Raw genomic sequence first — 24,623 nt, 5'->3', positions numbered from 1 at the left:
TTTCAGTTATAAATGATGCTAGAACTAGGGGTCATAAATTAAAGTTATGGGGGGAGACGTTTAGACTGGATTGCAGGAAGTTTTATTTTAGCCAGAGAGTTATAAATTACTGGAATAAGTTACCTACATGGGTAGTTGAGGCTGACAGTTTGGGAAAATTCAAAGGTAAGCTGGATAGTTAACTACAGGAGGAGGGAAGTGCATAGGTTTATTTCTTTTACTTTTATTAATTATTTATTTTTTATACCATTTTACTTTTTTTTTTTGTGTTTTGGCTGGTGCAGCATACATCTTATGCTTCCCTGCACCATATCGCCATTTCTAATTCTAATGTTGAGGGGAAACAGCTTGCCCAAACTGTAGCCCAAGAACCCATACACAAAAGGCCAGCATATTCAAAAGCTTGTGAACTCTGGAAGGTAAGAAAAAATATCCATAAATATAAGGTTGAACAAAAGGTTACCTACCTGGAAGCTAGGAAGCAAGTTATGCTCAACATGCCAAAATTTACTTATGCTTCAGCAATCCAGAAATACCAGTTAATAGCAACACAAACGGCAGGGCCCTGGTTCCAAGCGATTATTGGTGTAACCAAGTGATTCCAAGTGAGCTCTATACTGCATGTTCAAAGTGAATAGTTTTATTTTGGTTTTAAATACAGTTTTTACATTATTTAGTTGTATTGCATAATTTCTTGCACTACAAGAACTAGGCAGAATTCCAGAAAGGAAACTCGCCTTTCTGTTTCTTTAATAGTGCTAACCAAACTAACTCAGCCACTTGATTACCCTTGTGGCACTGCTCCTGCCACCACGTGGTGGGGCCGGTAACCTGGAAAGAAAAGTTATCTTTCCTGGGTGAAAAGGAGCAAAATTAACTTCACTATAGGGCCCAAGTATCCTAAAATGCTACTCGTGAGATAGAAGACTAACTCATGCACTGCCAAAAGACAAAAAACTGACACTATTAAGAGAAGAGCTCCAATGCATCTTGTATTGCACTCTACTCAAGAACAGTCTCTAGGTAGTCTCTTGCCTTTTAAAATACCGAAACACCTAGAAAATCTAATAGGATTACCAAAAACAACCAGGCATCTTAGTTCTGACAGCCTGCTTGTTGAGGTCTTAGACAAATGGCAATCACAACGGCTCCGAAAAATAACATCCTTTGGAAAACTAACATCCATCTCTGTTTCCCCTCATGCTACTCTAAACACCTCCAGGGGTGTGATAGCTGAGTGGGACCTCATAAATCCCTCAGAAGAAGAGTTTAAAAATGAATTGCAAGACCAAGGAATTGTTCATGTAAAGCACATATTTACCAAACAAGACAATGCTCTAGTTCTGATAGTGCCTCTGTAGCCAGGTGAGCAGGAGCAGCAGTGCGTAGCACACGCTTCTTGATTAGACCAAGGTTTGAGCCCATGACCACCAAATATGGAGGATGCGGAAAGGTCAGGGAATGACCACCGCATATCCCCTGAGCAATATGGCCATAATTGCTAATGCTCCTAAAAACCAAAATAACTAACTAACTCTAGTTCTGACTCCGAACATAATATTAACATTTGATAGCCCCAAACCTCCAACATCCATCAAAGCAGGGTATCTCAATTGTCAAATAAAACTGTATGTTCCTAACCCAACATGCTGTTTTAAATGCCATTTAAATGGCATTTAAAACAGCATTTTGGGAATGCCAAAAATTTGGGCATTCCCAAAATGAGTGCAGAGGTTTAGCCACTTGTGCTAATTGAAGTTCACGTGAGCACATTCACTCGGACTGTAAAGCAGAACAACAACAAATGCTCAAATTGTAATGGCCCACATACTTCCTACTCCAGAGATTGTCCCCTATGGAAAAAGGGAAAAAACATTCAACTGGTCAAAGCTTAAAAAAACATCATGTACCAAGAAGCCAAAAAATTGCTAAAGGCTCAATTTAACAGCTGACCCACTTTTGCTCAAGTGGTTCAAAAGCCAATTGCATTAACCAGTACTGTTCAAAGAGCATCAATGACTGGTACTCAAACAGAGATAACATTTTCTCCCATATAAATCAATGTCAGACTGGGCTCGATCAATTTTCTAAGCTATGCCCTTATCTAGTAAATCATCTAAGACAAACAAGGCTTTTAACACACCAATCACTGTTCCGCATACTAATAATAACCCAGAGTACTCAAAGTGATAATCCCACTAAAACTGACTCAATAGAAATGGAAGAAAACACTAATCGCGAAGAACCAGTTTTCGACCTCTTCCCAGAGGAAGAGATGGAGACAGGAAGACCGTACGTCCCGAAAAGAAAATAAGCCAAAGCCCCTCGGACAGAAGCCGAGGACCGCACTACACCCAAATAATGGTCAGTTTACTTCAATGGAATTGTAGAGAATATTGCAGCAACCGTGATGACATTCGGGATCTTTTTCTCCAGTATAACCCAGTTGCCTTTTGCCTTAAAGCAGTGGTTCTCAAACTTTTAATGTGAAAGCACCCCAAATCCATTATGAAAAATTCCCGGCACCTTAGCACTGGGTGCAATGGCACTGGCAGAATATTTTGTAAGGTAGTGCATGTGGAAGGGCAATGAGGAAATTTTTTTTTTTTTTAAAAATGCATGAAAAAAAGTTTGGCTTTTGGTACAGGATTTTTAAACAATTTTTTTTATTTAAAAATTGGCCTCATACTGCACTTTATGCACAATTTCTTTATCTCTAAGAATGATAAATTGTATGAAAAAAATCTAAATTAAAGAAATATTTGATTGCTTTTCATACTTATTTTAATGTTTTTAGAACAATAAGTACATTTTCTAATTTATGTCCAGAAACTAAAATAATTCAAAATTAAAAAAAAAAAAACAATACAAAAATATATCATTTTGCATCATGTGCTAATATCACTCCACAAACAATACAAATAGGATTAGGTGCAAAACTATCACCACACCATGTAAACCCCATTTCTAAGTAACTGTCTTGTTACATGAGTTTTTTCCTTTTTTTATAGTTGAATTTGTGCTTACTTCAGTTCTTCTGCTGCTCTGTGAAGTATCTTTGTTGTATGCCACAATTTCTTGATTCAAATGTTCATTACTATCTTGATTTTTTTCTCTTTTTAATAATAAAGTTTTCCATGGCCACTGTTTTAAAGTATTTGAAATAGAAATATTAATTAAAACTTTAACGTGCAAAACATGCTCGACTATATGCATAACTAGGCACACTAATATGCCCAAGGAGGAATGCAAGTTAAGATCCACTAAGTGAGTATGAACGTTCGAAGCGACGCTGTGCTGTTTCAAATACAGTGTACACGATGGACGGCTCGGCTGTTCCGTTTATGTAGGTGTATGTATATAAATTCTCATATATTAATAATGTGATACATAACACAAAAACTGGCTAGGCTCTTCACAAAGTGCATTAGAAAAGGTGTGATGCCTAAGCAGTGGAATAATGCAATCATAGTTTTGCTGCATAAGAAAGGAGATAAATCAGAAATTGGAAATTATAGACCAATTAGCTTGTTATCCCATATCTACAAGTTGTTCACAAGGGTCATTACTAACAGATTAGAAAGAATACTTGATGAGAATCAACCGAAAGAGCAAGCTGGCTTTAGGACAGGATTCTCAACTATGGATCACCTTCACGTAATATCACAGCTAATGGAGAAAGCAAATGAATATAAAACACCATTATGCCTGGCATTTGTGGATTATGAAAAGGCATTTGACTCCATACAGCATAAGGCAATGTTTCGGGCACTGGAAAGACAAGGCATAGATACTCCATATATTATGATTTTTGAAGAAAATATATGAGAATGCTACATCCTTTATTAGCCTAGACAAAGACAGTAGCAAATTTAAAATCGAGAAAGGAGTTCGACAAGGAGACACAATATCTCCGAAGCTGTTTACTGCTGCCCTTGAGGAAGCTTTCAGAAGATTAGACTGGTCGCAGAAAGGAGTCAATGTGAACGGAGAGTACCTAAACCATTTACGATTTGCAGATGACATTGTGGTCATAAGCCACGATCCCAAAGAATTAGAGGAAAATCTTAATCAGTTATGCACAGTTAGTAAGGATTTTGGACTAAAGATGAATATGGCTAAAACAAAAGTAATGATGAACAAGTATGCCACGGAAAGGGAAATAATGATCGAACGAGCAGTAATTGAAAAGGTGGAGTCATATACTTATCTGGGACAAGTTATTAGCTGTAATAATGATAAATGGCTGGAAGTCAAGAGAAGAATAAATTTTGGATGGATAGCATTCAGGAAATATAGTCACATACTGAAGAGCAATATCCCAGTTTGTCTGAAACGTAAAATAATGAATCAATGTATACTCCCCACCATGACTTATGGAAGTGAAACTTGGGCACTCACCAAAAGAATGGAAGAGAAGCTAAGAACTACACAGCGAAGAATGGAACGAATTATATTGGGAAGGCCCCGGGTGCCAAGCGAATCCGAGGTCAAGCGTATCTAGTGCGAATCAAAGAGTGATATTTCTGAGAGATAAAAGTTCTTTTTATTTATATCGTTTTCTATCAGCAGTTTATTTCTCATAAATAAGTTCTCCACTTGTAAAGTATCAAGTAAGGACAGAGGAAGGAAATTCACCTTTCTTTTTGTTATATATATTATATTCTTTACTAACAACTAACCTTTCTAACCGCTTGGCCTCCTTGCGGCACTGCTCCTGCCTCCCCGTGGCGGGGCCGGAAATCTTGGCAAGTAAGTCCACTTGCCAAGGGCTAAAAGGAGCAATCATGGATAACACAAACCAAAATGACATGAATAATGACAACCCAAAGAGATTGAAGACAGATCGGATGGAGCAACCCTGCCCATCTTTCCTAATCTTCCACTCTCTCAGTAACCAGCCTATGAGCAAATTGTCTCCCTTTGTTATACAGAAACATCTAGAGGGTATAGCAGGATCTCCCAAGACGGTGAAGAGACTGCAATCAGGAGACTTACTCATAGAGACCATGAATCAAAGACATTCTGAAAAGCTTCTACAACTGACAAGCTTTGCTGGAATCCCTATAAAAATATCTCCTCACGCAACCCTAAATTCATCTAAGGGTGTCATATCGAGTTGGGATTTATTAACTGTCACCGAGGAAGAAATAACTCAAGAACTGCAGGGACAGAACGTAATTGAAGCGAAAAGAATAATGATTAAAAAAGATAATCAACTGACACCTACAAGAAATATTATTCTCACCTTCAATACGCCAAATTTACCCTCCTCTGTAAAAGCAGGTTATTTATTTTGTCGCATTCGCCCATACATTCCCAACCCTTTAAGATGTTATAAATGCCAAAAGTATGGGCATTCTCAAACTGTATGTCGAGGAATTCCTTTCTGCCCCAACTGTGGGTCCTCAGACCATATACAAAATGACTGTACTGCTACAAAAATGACATGTACAAATTGCAAAGGCGACCATCCTGCATATTCAAAGACCTGTGAAAAGTGGAAAACCGAGAAAAAAATAGTAAAATACAAGGTTGAAAACAAAGTCAGTTATCAAGAAGCAAGAAGACTAGTTGCACCAACTATAAACCAGAATATTACCTATGCAAATGCTGTAAAAAAATATCAAGCAGTCTCCGTTCAAACCGACGTCACAATCCCTACTAATAAATCAATTTCAGATTGGGCTAGAAATGTCCTCTCTGACATGCAACCAAATGTATGTAAGCAACAATCCAAGACCACAGACCAAGCAAATAATACACCTCTGACAATACCAGCGGTAACTCCTCCACCAGTGATTGCTACCACATCTTGTATTACAAACACAAATACTGTGAAAATTATTCAGGACCCAACCATGGACACAGATGGCACATCTATCCAAGAAGATCCTGTTTTAGAAATCCATGCCGAAGAAGAAGAAATGGACATTGGTAGGCCAGTTTTCTCCAAAAAAGATAAATCTAGATTAGAACGCCATAAACCAGTCACTTTCAAAAAGCAGTCAGAATCAGCTCCATCAACTAAACACAAATAATGCCTTGTATTTTACAATGGAACTGCAGAGGCTTTCGTTGCAATACAGAAAATATCCAAGATCTAATTAATCGATTTTCTCCAGTTGCCCTTTGCCTTCAGGAAACTTACTTAACTTTGCAAATTTCTCCTTCGATAAAGAACTATTGCCTTTATCGAAGGGATCGTAATACAACAAATGCTGCCCATGGTGGTGTCGCAATCCTGATAAATTCAAAGATCCCAACTAAACATATTCCACTTCAAACTGAAATAGAAGCTGTTGCTGTGCGTATAATGCTCCATATTGAAATAACATTAGTATCAATCTACTTACAGCCAAACCATACTTACTGTTTAAAAGATCTTGAAGATCTCCTTATACAGATACCTCCACCTCTCTGTATGTTAGGGGACTTCAACGGGCACCATCCCTTATGGGGCGATCCTAAATTAGATAGACGAGGTCGACTCATTGAGAGCCTAATAGAGGCAGTAAACCTCACTATACTCAATACTGGCACACACACCCACGTTCAGCTCCCAAGTGGACATAGCTCAGCCATAGATCTCTCCATTTGTTCTCCATTACTGGTCCCGACCATAGAATGGTATGTTTTAAATGACATAATGGGTAGTGATCACTTCCCAATCGTATGCAACCTATTAATAGCACAGGCTCCTCCTGCTGAACCCTTCAGAAAATGGAAATTTGCCAGAGCAAACTGGCCAAAATTCCGGTCATCAGTATCTTTTGATGAGGGAAAAATCCGTCTCCAGTCTATCGATGATGTGACAGAATACATCACGTCACATCTGTTAAATGTGGCTAAAGAAACAATACCACTATCAAATCCCTAGGTTCGTAGGCATTATAATTATTGGTGGAATGAACAATGCACAAAAGCCAAAAAAGCAAAAAATAAAGCCTGGAATTTGTTTAGGCAGTATCCAACAACACCCAATCTAATAAATTATAAGAAGTCAAAAGCACACCACCAAATACGGAGGATGCGGAAAGGTCATTCAGGGAATAACCACCGCATATCCCGGAGCAATATGGCCTTAGTTGCTAATGCTCCTAAAAACCAAATAACAAACAACAAAACAAAGTCAAAAGCAAAAGCACGTTTCATACAAAGGCAAGCCAAGAAAGAATCCTGGACCCGTTTTGCATCAAGCATTAACAAAAACACTGACACCAATATAATATGGAAAAAAATTAGACAGCTTTCTGGTAAGTTTCCTACCGTACCTTCACCAATTCTGTCCTGTAATGGGCAAGATCTATCTGGTCCTCTGGATATCGCAAATGGTATGGGCAAAACTTTTGCTGAAATCTCAGCGGCAGCAGCTTATACTCCACCTTTCCAGAGAATTAAAAACACTGCAGAACGGCACTCTATTAATTTCCAAACTTCCCTCCTTCTGCCGTATAACAAACCCCTACAATATTCCGAACTCTTGCATGCTATTGGAGCAGCCCACAATGGTGCTGCCGGACCAGATGGAATCTATTACGTCATGCTAAAACATCTTAATGACAAAGCTTTGCGTCTCCTTCTGGTCTTTTACAATCGTATTTTTCTAGAAAATGTCTATCCAACTTCTTGGCATCATTCTACTGTTTTGGCATTCCTTAAACCCGGAAAAGATCCAACCAATCCCCATAGCTACAGACCAATATCTCTTTCCAGCTGCCTCAGCAAAATTCTAGAAAAAATTGTCCACTGTAGACTTGTCTGGATCATTGAGTCAGAACAGCTAATGAGCAATAGTCAGTATGGCTTTCGTCAAAACAGGTCATGCCTGGACCTTATGGTTAAGGCTGAATTTGCCATTCGTAATGCCTTTATTAAGCATGAACATCTAATAATGGTTTCCATAGATATCGAGAAGGCTTTTGATACCACCTGGCGGCATGGCATACTAAGAGATCTTTACTCTCTTGGTCTACGGGGCAACCTTCCTATATTTATAAAGCATTTTCTACACAGTAGATCATTTCAAGTACGATACCAACATGCCCTCTCTGCAACTTTCATTCAGGAAGAAGGTGTTCCACAGGGATCAGTACTGAGTGCCACACTTTTTGCTCTAAGAATAGATTCTATCACCAAACAACTTCCAAATACTGTCGAAACTTACCTTTATGCAGATGACCTTTCCATCTCCTGTCATTCCCAAAATATGAGATCTATTGAACGACAGCTTCAGATATCATTAAATAAAATACAGCAATGGGCCAGCCTTAATGGCTATAGGCTATCACAGCAGAAAACAGTTGCTATCCACTTTTGCAGACAACGCAAATTTCATCTGGATCCTGAACTTCACATCTCTAATATTTCCATCCCAGTCACTAGTAACATTAGATTTCTAGGTTTAATCATGGACAACAAGCTAAATTTCTTAGAGCACATTAAAAAAGTACGTACTGCCTGCTTAAAAAAGATAAACATACTCAGAGCTTTATCTGCACAAACGTGGGGTGCAGATCGTACCTGCCTTCTTCGATTATACAGGGCATTAATCAGATCCCGTCTTGATTATGGAGCTCCCATTTATGACTCTGCCAGAAAGAGCGCATTACGCTGGCTTGACCCAGTACAACACAGTGCACTGAGGATTGCACTTGGCGCATTCAGAACATCGCCAGCACATAGCCTTTACATTGATGCTCACGAGCCGCCACTATCTTTACGTAGGAAATTGCTATTGCTAAAGTATTCTGTCAAGATACAAAGTTGTGCTTCGCATCCCATCCAGCCTTATCTTTTCAATCCACCATTAGAAAATCTGTACAGAAATAAACCTAGCATAAGAAAACCAGCTGGTCATCGCCTTCTTGAACTACTGCAGGTTTGGAATATATCCATCCATTCCGTACAACAAGTAGCCACTTGTACTCAACCACCATGGGTTCAACCTCCTATACCAACCTGTGACACTTACCTCTGTCAGTGGGGGAAGAATGTTTTGCAATCATCAAATATCAGACAAGTCCATGCTGTTCACACTCAAAAGTATGTTGATTTTTTACCAATATACACAGATAGCTCTAAATCCAATTCAAAAGTTGGAGCAGCTGCAGTGTTTCCGAATACAATTGTATCAGCAGCCCTTCCTCCTGATTTCAGTATCTTCTCAGCTGAATTATTCGCAATTAAACTAGCTTTAAAAAATCTCCCTTCTGACTGCTCTTTAAAATCAGTAATTTACACTGATTCCCTCAGCTCAATCAAGGCTTTGTGTAGTTCCTCAGATAAATTTCACCCTGTTATAAATGAGATTAGAAAGTTATTACTAAAGATAAAAGAACATCACCAACTGGTCACCTTCTGCTGGATACCAGCACATTCTGGTATTTTAGGCAATGAACAGGCTGATAAAGCTGCAAAAAACCCAACCAGCTTAGATTTAACCAATATCCCTGTCCCAGCCTCAGACTGTGCACTAATGATTCATACTGCATGCCTATCAGAATGGACAGCACTATGGCATTCCCAAATGAATAATAAACTCTTACAGATTAAACAGGTTCCGAAAATCTGGCTCTCCAGTGTCCGGTCATCAAGACGGGAAGAAGTAATTCTTTCAAGAGCAAGAATAGGTCATACTTACCTGACCCATCTTCATTTACTCACAGGAGATGATCCACCACAGTGTCCACATTGTTCTCTAATTTTGACAGTGAAACACATTCTCATTGAATGTCCATACTATAAACAAAACAGAAATACAATCCTGCTATCTTTGGTTAACGATCGAAAACCAATAACTCTAGAGAATATCATTGGTGACAATGCAAACATTCCGGAATTTTATAAGTTTCTGAAAAAAATTGGAGTTTTTAGTCATTTCTGATTACTGCCCTTTCTGACGTGACAAAAATTTCTTATATATTATTACAATAAAAGAATAGGCGCATTATAGCCAAAGTTGCTTATGCGCCATAAAACCCCCACAACAACAATTATATTGGGAATCAGACTGTTAGATAAGAAGAGAAACACATGGATTAGGCAGCAAACTCAAGTAAAGGACATTCTTATCAAAACTAAAGAACTAAAATGGTCTTGGGCAGGACACATAGCTCGAAGACATGATGACAGATGGACTAAGAAAATAACAGAATGGTACCCAAGAGGAGCTAGAAGAAAACCTGGAAGACAAAGGCGGAGATGGATAGATGAAATTCATGAGTTTTTGAGTAGTAAATGGATGGCCAATGCTCAAAACAGAAGGAACTGGAAAGTTGCTGGAGAGGCCTTCATCCTGCATTGGATTGAAAATGGCTGATGATGATGTATATAAACACTGCGATGCGATCAGCAATTATTTCAATTCTGATAGGATTCTTCCACTTGTTCAGATTACGAACCTGAGGGGGCATAAATTCAAATTGAGGAAAGACAGTTGTAGAATAGATGTGCAGAAATTCTCCTTTAGCCAGCGGCTGGTTAATTGCTGGAACAAACTTCCATCTGTCGTTGTGGAAGTTGATAGCTTAAATAAATTCAAGGAGGAACTGGACAAATTTCCGCTCCCTCAGACGTGCGGAAATTTGCCTTTAGCCAGCGGGTGGTTGGTTGGTGGAACAGACTTCCATCCCTTGTGGTGGAGGTTGATAGCCTAAATAAGTTTAAGGCTCAGCTGGACAGGTATTTTGAACGAACAGAGGGGTGAAGTGGAAATGGTTTTTTTTTTTTTTTTTTTTTTTCTGATGCTGCATAAGCTTGCTTTCTTGCATCAAATGCCTCTACTAATGCTAATGCTAATGACTTCTAACTTACACAGTTGCATGAAAATCAGCGACCTTTTGTAGCAACGGCCACGATGTAAGCCAAAATGCACAAGGCATAATTTCTTATGGGTTTAGGTAATTAACTATATAATATCGGTGTAGATACACCATAGTTTACACATAAATGTGAACTATGTATGTAGTGTAGAGGCATCGTTTTAATTGTATCTCATATTGTGGGTGCCTTCACGAGATAGCTGGTATTGCACTACTTCAAATAAATAACACTTCTCTAGTAGAGAAGACTACTGTTATTTATTTTCAGTGGATACCACCACCACCACCACCACCACCACCACCCAGACGATCGTTTCGAAGCTAGTGGGCTTCATCATCAGTGGGTGGGCAGGTACCCTGGTAATGCAACATGCCATCACAGTTGCGAAGTTATTTCCACAATATGCCTTGTGCATTTCGTCTTCTAATACATTATTATTACCTACACCATTTGGCATCTCTCATATTGTGGAAATAACTTTGCAACTGTGATGGCATGTTGCATTACCAGGGTACCTGCCCACCCACTGATGATGAAGCCCACTTAGCTTCGAAACAGTCATCTGGGTGGTGGTTCTGCCAAAGTTTATACAGAACTTTCTGAAGCAGTGGTCTTTCCAGGTCCGCATTCAATCCACCCTCTCTCTCTCTCTCTCTCTCTCTCTCTCTCTCTCTCTCTCTCTCTCTCTCTCTCTCTCTCTCTCTCTCGTAACTTCATCCAAGAAGGTGTTCCACAGGGCTCAGTTTTAAGTGCCACACTATTCATCATAAAATTAAACTCGGTAACTAAGGTCATTCTACTACTTTTATGATGAAAATCACGTTACAACATCTTGAAGAAAATGCAGATGATTTTAGTATTCCTTGTCACTCCCAAAACATGAGAATGATTGAGAGACAACTTCGAGGTGCTCTTAATAGGATTACAACTTGGACTGCAGATAACAGTTTTCGCATATCACCTGAAAAAACTGTTGTAGTTCATTTCTGTAGAAGATGTAATCGCCATCCTTACCCAATTCTAAAGCTGGGCACCCACGATATACCTATTGTGCCTACTATCCGATATCTTGGGTTAACTTTAGATAAAAAAATTTGCCTGCCTTTCTTGACCATATAAAACAACTTAGACCCACCTGTTTCAAGAAATTAAACATTTTGAGAGTATTATCAGCTACATCATGGGGTGCTGACTGTCATACACTCCTTCATTTATATCATGCAATCGTAAGATCAAGGTTAGACTATGGATCGCAGTTTACAACTCTGCTAGATCCAGCATCTTGAGGTTTTTGGACCCTGTTCATCACAGTAGCCTACACATTGCTCTTGGAGCCTACTACACATCTGTGCAAAGCCTGAACGCTGAAGCTCATGATCCTCCACTGTCTCTACAAAGACAAATTTTGCTGCTTTTGCTGTCAAAATCAAGAGCCAACCCTGCATCCAGCGTGGAAACATTTATTTATTCAAGGTTGGGAGAACTTGTATACCGTTTATCCATCAATAAATTGATCTACTGGCATACATCTTCGCTCATTACTTGACAATTGGCAGCTAGATCTTTCTAAAATAGCCACTACTAGTTCCACTGCTCCTCCATCAGCTCTCTGTCCAGCAGCATGTGATTTGTCCCTGCAAAAATGGGGGAAAAGCACTCTTTCTTCACAGAATATAAAACAGCTTAATAAATCTCTAATCAAAAAATATGACTCTTATACCCAGATATGCACTGATGGCTCCAAAGCTAACCATGTTGGTGCTGCTGCCATTCTTCCATAATCTCTAGTCAGTTACCCTTAGAATGCAGTATCTTTACTGCTGAACTACATGTACAGATGGCCTTAGAAACTATAAAATTGCACCAGTTTACCAATAGTGTTGTTTTTACCGACTCTCTTAGTGCCCTTCTTGCTTTACAGCAACCAAGAAAGCATCATAACTACTTACTTGGTAACATTCAAAACTTGCTGACTCATCTAGCTAAGAACACAAAAGTAGTAAAATTTTGTTGGGTCACCAGCCATGTTGGCATATCTGGGAATGAGAGTACTGACCATGCAGCCAAATCTACTGTGGAACCAGTTGACGCTTCTTTTAAAATCCCTTTCACTGACTATAAAAGTGTTATATAAGGCAAAGTATGAATCACTGGCAAAACCAAGAAGGCAACAAACTCCTTCAAATTAAACAGGAACTCCAGTCTTGGCCATATAGTTTCTGCTCAAACCGAAAGGAAGAAGTCACACTTGCAAGACTACGAATAGGACATACACAGCTTACTCATTTTTCCCCCCCTTGATCTGCCTTTCTGTCTGAACTGCCAAGCACAAATCACAGTCCAGCATATTATAGTTGACTGCCCTCTCTATAATGGAGTACGGAAAACCACCTGCTTATCAAACCATGCAGCTCAAATCACACCTACTTTGCAACAAATATTAGACAACAGATCTGACATTAATGCAGTTTTCACTTTCCTAAAAAAGGATAAAATGCTATGACAGAATATAATGCTTAGATCACACATAATACTTATATCTCACATTTAATAACACCTGAAATCTCATACCATTGTTTGACACATAATGGCCTTTAGCTGCTGTTGCACTGTAAAACCACCACCACCACCACCACCACCAACAACAACGGCAGCCTCTGTACTCCACATCTCCACAGGAGACACCTACAGAACAATGTAAAATGAATTGTGCTAGCAACGCTCTGCTACCAGTCCCATTGTTTGACACATAATGGCCTTTAGCTGCTGTTGCACTGTAAAACCACCACCACCACCACCAACAACAACGGCAGCCTCTGTACTCCACATCTCCACAGGAGACACCTACAGAACAATGTAAAATGAATTGTGCTAGCAACGCTCTGCTACCAGTCCCATCAACTGCTCCTGTTATTCTTCCAGAAAGTGTAAAATTTAAAAAATCAGCCCCAACCAAGACTGACCTACCATGCTCAGCAAATATTGATACCTTACAGGATGAGTGAATCATAGATTTACATGCTGAAGATCAGATGGACATTGAATCCCTTACCTTTCCAAAAAAAGAAAGAATGAAACTAGATCGATACAGGCAGGCTGGATACAAAAAACAGACAGAACCATTAAATAATGCAGAACATTATACAGCAGAACTGTAGAGGTCTACGCAGCAATTTTTGGTATTTATGATCTAATCAAACAGCACAGTCCAATAAGCATCTGCCAGCAAGAAACCAATCTAGTCCCACAGGTGACTCTATTGATTAAAAACTATACTGTCTATCAACAAGGCAAAAACATTATTAAATTAACTAGAGGAGGCATAGCTATCCTTGTCGAAAACAAGGTTCATACCAAACATTCCACTGCAGACCACATTAGAGGCTGTAGTGGATGGTGCTAGTTGAAATGAGTTTCAGCTGGCACCATCCAAATTGGTAAGCTCCCCAAATAGATACATGAGGAAAACTCATTGAAGTAGTTCTTGACAAGCAGAATCTCACATTATTAAACATTAGTGCTGACACTTATATTCAATTTCCCAAAGGAACATCTGTTGCTATAGATCTATCAGTGTTTCTCAAAACTGTTCCCAGTCATTTGTGGGTAGTTTTAAATCACCTGCTGAATAGTGACTATTACCTGATTATTTGCAAATTGCAAACAAATAGAATCTTACACATTTTAAAATTTCCATTTCATATAGCTCAGCATGGAAATTTTCCAAGGTAAATTGGAACATGTTCAGTTGACCACTGCAATTTCCTTTTGATAATGAAGTCATCAAAAGCCAGCTTATTTATGATGTTACTGACCAAATTATAACACAGATAATAACAGCTGCAACCTCTATACCACAGATCTGTTGGTCCTCACAGACATGCCAATATCTGGTGGAATGATGCATGTTGTGATGCTAAAAGAAAAAAAAAAAAACCAGAATGATGCATGGAATCTGTTTTGCAAGTACCCAAAAACTGATTAATTTCAAGAAAGTTAAAACTAAGGCACGTAATGTGTGTAAAAAGGCTCATGGATTTGATTTTGTTTTCACTTACAAAAAATACAGACAGTAGAAAAATCTGGAACAAAATCAAAAAAACTGAATGGTAAATTCCTCCCAATGCTTTTTCTAAGTTGGAAGGACAGACTTTTCCTTTCCAATGGAACTTGCAAATGTGTTGCTCCAATCTCAGCTATTAGCATTAGTAGAGGCATTTGATGCAAGAAAGCAAGCTTATGCAGCATCAGCCAAAAAAAAAAAAATAATAAATAAATAAAAAATAACCACTTCCACTTCACCCCTCTGTTCGTTCGAAATACCTGTCCAGCTGAGCCTTAAACTTATTTAGGCTATCAACTTCCACGACAAGGGATGGAAGTCCGTTCCACCAACCAACAACCCGCTGGCTAAAAGCAAATTTCTCACGTCTATCCTACATCCGTCTTTCCTCAATTTGAATTTATGCCCTCTCAGGTGATTATTCTGAGCAAGAGGAAGAATCCCATCAGCATTGAGCATGCTCAAACCATTCAAGGCTTTATACACCTCTCTCAGATCACCTCGCTGGTGCCTAGTCTCCAGACACTGTAATTTGCAAAACTTAAGCCTTTCTTTGTAAGAGCACCCCTTTGTTCCATTCACTAATTTTGTTGCCCTTCTCTGTACTCGTTCCAGCATCTCTACATCCTTGTTGAAATGAGGTCTCCAGACCTGTATACAGTACTCTAGGTGTAGCCTGACCATTGCCTTATACAAGGGAATAATCACCTCCTTATCCCTGCTAGAAAAATTCCTATATATCATCGACAATACACCATGAGCTACTCTTGCAGCCCGTCTGTACTGCTCAGAAAACTTCATATCTGTCTGCACAACCACCCCCAGGTCCCTTTCATTCTCTACCACTGTCAGTGTAGTACCACAGAGTTGATACGTTGCTCTGGGGTTGCTGTTTCCCATATGTAGTACTTTACATTTGTCAATGTTAAACTTCATTTGCCACCTCTCAGCCCATCTGCTCAGCCTTTCCAGATCCTGTTGCAGTAGCATAGTGTCAGTAGTGTCCTTGTCAACCCTGCCAACCTTCGTATCGTCTGCAAACTTGGACATTAAGCTTGATATACCATCATCAATATCATTTATAAATACAGAAAAGAATAATGGACCCAATACTGAACCCTGAGGGACTCCACTAATAACATTAGTCCACGATGAGCAGTGTCCATTGATTACCACTCTGTCTTCTCCCCCTCAACCATCCCTTTATCCATAGCAGCAATTTGCCTCCAATGCCACACTGCTCCAATTTTTGCAGCAGTCTTCCATGTGCAACAGTATCAAAAGCCTTTCTAAGATCCAAGTATATAATATCAAAGTTATTCCCTGCATCCAGTTCTTTTGTGACTGCATCATAGTATCCAATCAAATTGGTCAGGCAAGACTTCCCCTTAACAAAACCACGCTGTGTCTGAGCTATAACTGAAGTCTTGTCTAGATGATCCTGCAGTGCTTCTTTAACCAGTGCCTCCATTAATTTTTCAGGAACAGAAGTTAAACTAACAGGTCTATAATTACTTGTGTCGCCCTCTGATCCTCCTTTGTGAATTGGGGTCACATTTGCACATCTCCAGTCCATGGGACTTCCCCTGAGTCCAAGGAAGCTCTCATAATTATGGCTAAGGGTTTGCTTACTTCCTTTGCTGCCTCCTTTAATATAACTGGATAGATCCCATCCACCCCAGGTGCCTTTCTTGTATTTATCTTCAACAATTTCTCCTCCACTTTACTCTCAGTTATTACAAGATTCTCTAGCTTACTGCCAGAGTTGAATACACCTCTGGCGTTCCCCTCGCTGAATATCTCCTCATGTGTGAATGTCGATGCAAAATATTCATTTAGTTTAGCTACCTGATCAGGATTATGAACAATTGACCAATCGATATCAAGTGGACCAATCTGATTCATCCCTTTCCTTCTAGAGTTTGCATAGGTAAAGAACTCTTTGCTGTTTTTCTTTGCATCCCTTGCCAAAGATTTCTCGTAATCTGCCTTCGCCTGCCTAACCTCCTTTGTAACTGGGTTACAGATCAACTTGTATCTATCATAGGCTTCTGTGTCACGTGTTAATTTGTATGTATGCCATGCATTTTTCTTCTCTGCCATATGTCTCATTAGTTCATCTGACATCCACTTAGGCCTAAACCTTGAACAATATTTCTTAGTTGGTAGTAGTAGTAGTAGTGGCATGTGAGCAAGAAAGCAAGTGTATGAGCTTATGCAGCATCAGCCAAAAAAAAAAAAAAAAATCACACCATTCCCTCCAAATGCCTGTCCAGTTCCTCCTTAAATTTATTCAACCTATCAACTTCCACAACGACAGATGGAAGTTTGTTCCAGCAATTAACCGCCCGCTGGCTAAAGGCAAATTTCTGCACATCTATTCTACATCTGTCTTTTCTTAATTTGAATTTATGCCCCCTTAAGTTTGTAATCTGAACAAGTGGAAGGATCCCATCAGAATTCAGCGTGCTCAACCCATTCAAGGCCTTATACACCTTAATCAGATCACCGCGCAGGTGCCTAGTCTCCAGCCACTGCAATTTGCAGAACTTAAGCCTCTCTTGGTAAGAGGATCCCTTCTTCCCCTCACCAATCTTGTTGCCCTTCTTTGTACACGCTCAAGTAAATCTACATCCTTCCTAAAATGAGGCCTCCAGACCTGTACGCAGTACTCAAGGCGTGGCCTGACCATTGCCTTATACAGAGGGATAATCACCTCCTTTTCCCTGCTAGCAAAATTCCTATATATCATTGACAAAACCCCATGACCTGCCCTGGCAGCCTGTCTGCATTGCTCAGAAAACTTCATATCTGACTGCACAATTACTCCCAGGTCTTTTTCATTTTCTACCACCTTAAGTGTAGTACCACACAGTTGGTACGTTTCTCTAGGATTACTTCTACCCATATGCAGTACTTTGCATTTGTCAAGGTTAAACTTCAGTTGCCACTTCTTAGCCCATCTGCCCAAATTATCTAGATCCTGTTGCAGTAGCACACTGCCATTACTGTCATTAACAACCCTGCCAACCTTTGTATCATCTGCAAACTTCGACATTAAGCCTGATATACCTTCATCAATATCGTTGATAAATATACAAAACAACAGTGGACCTAACACCGAACCCTTTGGGACTCCACTAATAACATTAGTCCAAGAAGAGCAGCACCCATTGATTACCACCCTCTGTCTTCTCCCACTTAACCATCCTTTTATCCCTTGTAGCAACTTACCCTTAATACCATTCTGCTCCAATTTGTACAATAGTCTTCCATGCGCAACAGTGTCAAAAGCTTTCCTGAAATCCAAATATATGATATCAAAATTATTTTTTGCATCCAGTTCCTTTGTAATCACATCATAATATCCTATCAAATTTGTCAGACAAGACTTTCCCTTAACAAACCCATGCTGTGTCTGAATTATTGCTGCAGTCTTGTCTAGATGATCCTGCAGTGCATCTTTAACCAGTGACTCCATTATTTTACCCGGAACAGAAGTTAAACTATCTGGTCTGTAATTACTCGTGTCACCCTTCGATCCCCCTTTGTGAATTGGGGATACATTTGCACATCTCCAGTCCGTGGGAACCTCCCCTGAGTCCAAGGATGCTCTCATAATTATGGCTAAGGGTTTGCTTAGTTGCTTTGCCGCCTCCTTTAATATAACTGGATAGATCCCATCCACCCCAGGTGCTTTTCTTATGTTTAACTTCAACAATTTCTCCTCCACTTTGCTTTCAGTTATTACAAAATGATTAAGTATCCTGCTACAATTTGATAACCTTCTGCTATTTTCAAACCTTAATAATTCCTCATGTGTGAATGTAGATGAAATACTCATTCAGTTTGTTTGCTATCTGAGCAGGATCATCAGCAGTCGAACCATCGATGTCAAGTGGCCCAATCAGATTCATCCCCTTCCTTTTAGAGTTTATATAAGTAAAGAAATCCTTGCTGTTTTTCTTAGCATCTTTTGCCAAGGATTTCTCGTAATATGCCTTCGCCTGCCTAACCTCCTTTGTCACCTGATTACAGACTAGCTTATATCTGCCATAGGCTTCTGAGTCGCTTGATAATTTATATGCATCCCATGCATTTTTCTTCTCTGTTACGAGTCTCATTAGTTAATTAGATAACCATTTAGGCCTAAACCTTGAACAATATTTCTTAATAATAGGTATGAAACTTTTAGTAGCTTCCACGATTAATTCCTTGAATGCTAGCCGGCGGGTGGTTGGTTGGTGGAACAGACTTCCATCCCTTGTAGTGGAGGTTGATAGCCTAAATAAGTTTAAGGCTCAGCTGGACAGGTATTTTGAATGAACAGAGGGGTGAAGTGGAAGTGGGTTTTTTTTTTTTTTTTTTGGCTGATGCTGCATAAGCTTGCTTTCTTGCATCAAATGCCTCTACTAATGCTAATGCTTCCCACTTAGCATTTACTGTTGGTAACATCGTCAGTTAATCCCACTGTACAGAATTTAAAAACTGTCGGAGACCACTGTACTCACCTTTACGGAAGCAAAAACCCTTTCCTTTACCCCTGATGGTAATTAAATCTTTAAGTAAATCCCACATCAGTACACTGTGATCACTGCCACTTAGTGGTTCCTTTATCTGCAAATTCTTAATACACGAATGATCACTGCTGATAACCAGATCAAGAGTATTACTTTCTCTGGTTGCCTCTCGAACATGCTGCTGCAGAAAACAATCATCCAATAAATCCACAAAAGTCTGACTAGTGTGTGAGTGACCAACCCACAAGTTCCAGTCAATATCTGGGAAGTTAAAATCCCCCATTATAAGACATTCCGATTTACTATCCCACTCTATTTCTCTGTACAATTGTTCATTGTACTCATTCGAGTCATTAGGCCTATAACACACTCCTACTCTTATTTTTGCTTTCGCAGTGCTTATGTCACACCAAACTGACTCAACAGTGCACTGTTCATCTATATCAACTGGATGCACTTTCAGTTGATATAGATGTAAAGCCTAGTAGCTTCCAAGATAAGTTCTTTGAATGCTTCCCATTTTGAATTTGCTGTTGGTAACATCATCAGTTGGCTCCACTGTATAGAATTTAAATACTCAGTCCATCGTAGTCGCCTTTACGAAAGCAATAACCCTTCCCTTTACCCCTAATGGTAGTTACCTCTTTGAGTAAATCCCACTTCAGCACACTGTGATCACTGCCACCTAGTGGTTCATTTACCTGCAGATTCTTAATGCATGAAGAATCACTACTGATAATCAAATCAAGAGTATTACTCCCTCTAGTTGCCTCCCAAACATGCTGATGTAGAAAACCATCATCCAATAAATCCACAAAAGCCTTGCTAGTGTGTGAGTGACCAGCCCTCAAATTCCAGTCAATATCTGGGAAATTAAAATCCTCCATTATAAGACTCTCTGATTTACTGGCCCACTCTGTTTCTCTGTACAGTTTCTTATTATACTCATCAGAGTTATTAGGCCTATAGCACACTCCTACTCTCAATTTTGATCTCCCAATGCTTATGTCACACCAAACTGACTCGACACTGCACTGTCCAGCAATGTCGACTGGCTTCACTTCCTTGGATTTTATGTGTTTCTTAACTAATAGCATAACCCCTCCTCCTTTCCTATCCTGTCTATCCTTTCTGTATACATTGTACTCCCCAAATTCCAGTTCTGCATTCCTTATATCCGTGTGACACCACATCTCTGAAATCCCCACAAATCTGCCTTTGATGTTTTGAGCAATACCTCAAATTCATCAAATTTATTTACTAAACTCCTAGCATTGGTGTACACGCAAGTATACATGCACCTGTTCTTTTTCTTAGCTACCCTAACACAATCCATGTGTTTACTTGTACCCCAATGATTCCCAGCAGTCTCTGAAATATCCTATGAAAAATCCCACCTGATTAGTGTGATATCTAGAATCAAGAACCAATACATCTTTCAAAAAAATGTGTAAACTCTAGACCTTATGATCAAAGCAGAATCCATATTTGCATATTAATCAGCCTTTAAACAGGAAAAAGCTAATCCAGAAAAGTATAAGCTGAAATTTAATACAGCAGCATCTCTTCCGTATAATTGCCTTTTTACAATATTTTTTTTAACTTGAGAGCTCCTTTAATAGACCAGCAAACACCAGGAGATGATGGGATATGCTATTTCATGCTTAATCACCTTAACAAGAAAGCTCTGAATTCATTACAATATATTTCAACCACATATTATCAGAAGGCTACTCTCCTTGTTCTTGGCACCACTTAATTGTCCTAGCCTTTCCTAAACCTGGAAATGATCAGTCTGATCTATGAAACCATCGACGAATATTTCTTAGCAGTTGCCTTGGTAAGACATTAGAAAAAATGATTCACACCTGATTAGTGTGATATCTAGAATCTTGTTCAGTGAAGAATAAGAACCAATACATCTTTCAAAAAAATGTGTAAACTCTAGACCTTATGATCAAAGCAGAATCCGACATACAGAATGCTTTTATCCAAATAGAACATCTTATTATCGTCTGCCTGGATATCGATAAAGCCTTTGATTCCACCTGGCGCTATGGCTTTCTTCAAAATCTCTATACCACAGGACTCGGGGATCAGTTACTATTAATCATACAGAGTTTTTTTCCAAAACAGTACCTTTCAATTGTGTTACTGCAGTTCTCTATTCTAAACAGTTGTCCAAGCAGATGGGGTCTCACAACATCAGTTCATGGTGTGATGCTCTTTGCAGTTAGACTAAACAATGCAACAGAGTATATTACAGCTAATGTCGACACCTATCTATATGCAATGACTTTGCAATTTTGACCTCTCATAAAATATTTACTGCATTGAACTTGAACAATATCTTCAGCTCTCAATAAACAAAATAGAGATATGGGCATCCCACAATGTCTATTGCCTCTCTGCATCAAAAACAGCTGCTATCCACTTTTGTAAAAAGCATCGGCTCTGTCCAGATCCTGAGCTAATGTTAGGAATCCAACCAATACACATAGCAACAATATCCAATCCTTGGGCCTAGTACTTAAACGTACCTTGCATAAGCATATACTGTAATATATAATATTGGTGTAAATACACCATAGAAAATTCTTAAACGAAAAAACTACATTTGTAGTTTGAAGGGGCATCATTTTATCTGTATCTCATATTGTGCTCCTCCTTCACAATGAGTTGCCTTATATTGCACTACCTCGAATAAGTAACGCTTCACTAAAAGAGAAGACTATTGTTACTTATTCTTGGGTACACACCACCACCACCCAGATGGCACCGTTTCAAGGCTTGTTGGCCCTTCATCAGTGGTTGGGCAGTCACCCTGGTATTGCAGACATGACAATCTAGTTGTGAAGATAATCACACAATATGAGAGATGCCAGAAGGTATACATAATAATGTTTAAGTTGTTGTTGCATCAATCTTCACATAAGCATATAATGCAAATATGAACTCAGTATATGAATATACTTAATTTTCTCTTCTATGACATAGGTAGCTGATCGCTTTACAATGCTATACCTTTATCAAACCTTAATCTGATCCCGTCTGGACTACAGAGCCAGTTTGTTTCTGCATGTAAGACTGCATTGGCTATGCTAAATCAAGTCCAGCATAGTGCTCTGTGTTGCCCTAGGAGCTTTCAAGATATCTCCAGTGCAAAAATTGCACACAGGTGCTAATGAACTTCCACTACAGGAGAAAAGTATTCCTGTATTTTTTTCTTAGGAGAAAAGTATTGCTTAACTATGTATCAAAATTAGGTAGCCTCCCTTCTTACCCCAGCTGGACACATTTCTTCAAGCCTCAGTGGGTTAACATATGTAGAAATAAACCCATGCTGGTGTCCGATTACAAGAGCTAACGCAAACTGGAACATCCATCTCGGAAATATTTTTGAAGCTTCGTACACAGTACAACCACCATGGTCAATGTATAATATCTCTTTGCGATTTGCAATGTATATTTTTCATAGGTGGGGGTAACTTTCCCTGTGAAGCCGCAGTTTTAGAGAGTTGCATGCAGCTCATGCCTTGGCAAATGCACAGACTCTTCAGACATATCTGTACAGACAGCTCAAAAACTAACATAACTGTGGGTCCAGCAGTAATCTTTCCTGCATCGACTGTCTCTGTCCAGTTACTGCTTGAATGCAGAGTTTTTACAGCTGAGCTCTATGTTATCCAGATGGTTTTGACTCTCCTTAATGATCTTTTAAATACACAGATCATAATATATACAGACTCTTTATTGCAGTAATGACCCTGAATTGGCCTCTTCTCCAAGATGATTGGACAAACTAAGTTTTTTACTTATATAAAAATTATCAATGTATATATCCATTTCTAGATCTATTTCCTTTCATATATTGATCAACACTCTAAAGTAACAGGTGCAGTTTAATGGCCCATGCACCATGCATCGCATCCACTTTAGCAACAACAGCAGCAGCCTCTCTGCACTGCTGAAAGAACTTCGTGTTGGACTGTTCGATTATCTGTAGGTCTTTTTTATTAATTACCTTATTAACTTTAAATTTTTCTTAACTACCTTGAGTTTAGTGCTGCCTAAATGGTATGTTATTCTGGGATTATTGCTGTCAAAATGCAGCAACTTTCATTTATTGATGTTAAATGTTCTATCTACCTAATATATCCAGGCATTTTTGATTTCCTGATCACTGCAATTAACCATCCTGCCCACCCACCTTTGTATTAACAGCAAACTTGATATGCTTATACCAATATCATTAATAAATATTAAAAATAGTACAGTACCGTGCAGTTTGCAACATAAAAATATAGTTGCCGCTTTTGAACATTCCTGAAACGTATTCAAGTCATTCAGAAAGAATTCTGATTTGGTGCTTATCATTTGTTTCTATATCCATTCATTGCTATTATTTAAGAATATCAGAAATTGAAGCAGTTTTATTACTATCTCTGTGGAATCCGTTTGTAACCTTGTGCCTCTTGTCATGTAGCATCCCATCATCTCAGGATCTGATCCATAATCTTTATATGTTTGATCTTATAAAGCAATCTCTGTGCAGGATCCAGTTAAATACTTTTTGTAATACATTTGGCTTAGTCTAGTTCTAGTTTGATAGTTGGTCATACTCTAGCATGTTGATGAATAATTATATCATCGATTTCAACCTTGATGGAGTATTACTTTTGTATCTCACAATAGACAAAATAGCATCATTTACTGAATAATAAATGTTTTGGTGGAGCTAAACTTAGCTAACAAACAATAACAACTTAGCTGTTTACTGTGACTGACTGAAATCCATGTTATTTCTTAGATTGGACAAACTATAAATATGATTTAAAACATTCATTGTTAATTAATGTGTACAATAACTATTTATTGACATTTTGTAAGGGGATAAATGTGAACTTTAAATGAGACTGAGTAAATGTCAGAATATTGAAAATCAGTCACATAATTAAATTAGTACTTGTATTCTCAGTTATATGTAAATATTCAGAATCATTAATACAAGTTTTTCTTCTAGTGATTTCTTGATTCTTCCTGGTTATATTGATTTTGCTGCAGAGAGTGTGGTAAGTTCTATTATTTTTTAAACAAATTTTTTATACTGTCAGATACAGATTGTGTGTATTATGAAACATATTTAGATACAGCTTATGCATGTATTTTGATACAGCTTATGCATATATTATGATACATATTATGTGCATATTTTG

The 24,623-nt window shown here is 38.7% G+C and overlaps 1 protein-coding gene across 1 annotated transcript in view; it reads left to right on the top strand.

The window, feature by feature from the left end:
- Positions 1–24,623, top strand: part of LOC150086779 (inosine-5'-monophosphate dehydrogenase 1a-like) — a 199,643-nt gene that overhangs the window by 22,232 nt on the left and 152,788 nt on the right. Inside the window, exon 3 of the mRNA XM_090371573.1 lies at positions 24,431–24,479. Within this exon, the coding sequence (XP_090227699.1) occupies positions 24,431–24,479 (49 nt within the window). The remainder of the gene's footprint in view (positions 1–24,430; positions 24,480–24,623) is intronic.

Source organism: Mastigoproctus giganteus, chromosome 4 (genome assembly GCF_048544385.1).
Source record: "Mastigoproctus giganteus isolate SK-2022 chromosome 4, ASM4854438v1, whole genome shotgun sequence".
Classification (NCBI taxonomy): domain Eukaryota; kingdom Metazoa; phylum Arthropoda; class Arachnida; order Uropygi; family Thelyphonidae; genus Mastigoproctus; species Mastigoproctus giganteus.
The sequence above is the reverse complement of the archived record's forward strand: the minus strand, read 5'-3'. Positions and strand labels throughout refer to the sequence as shown.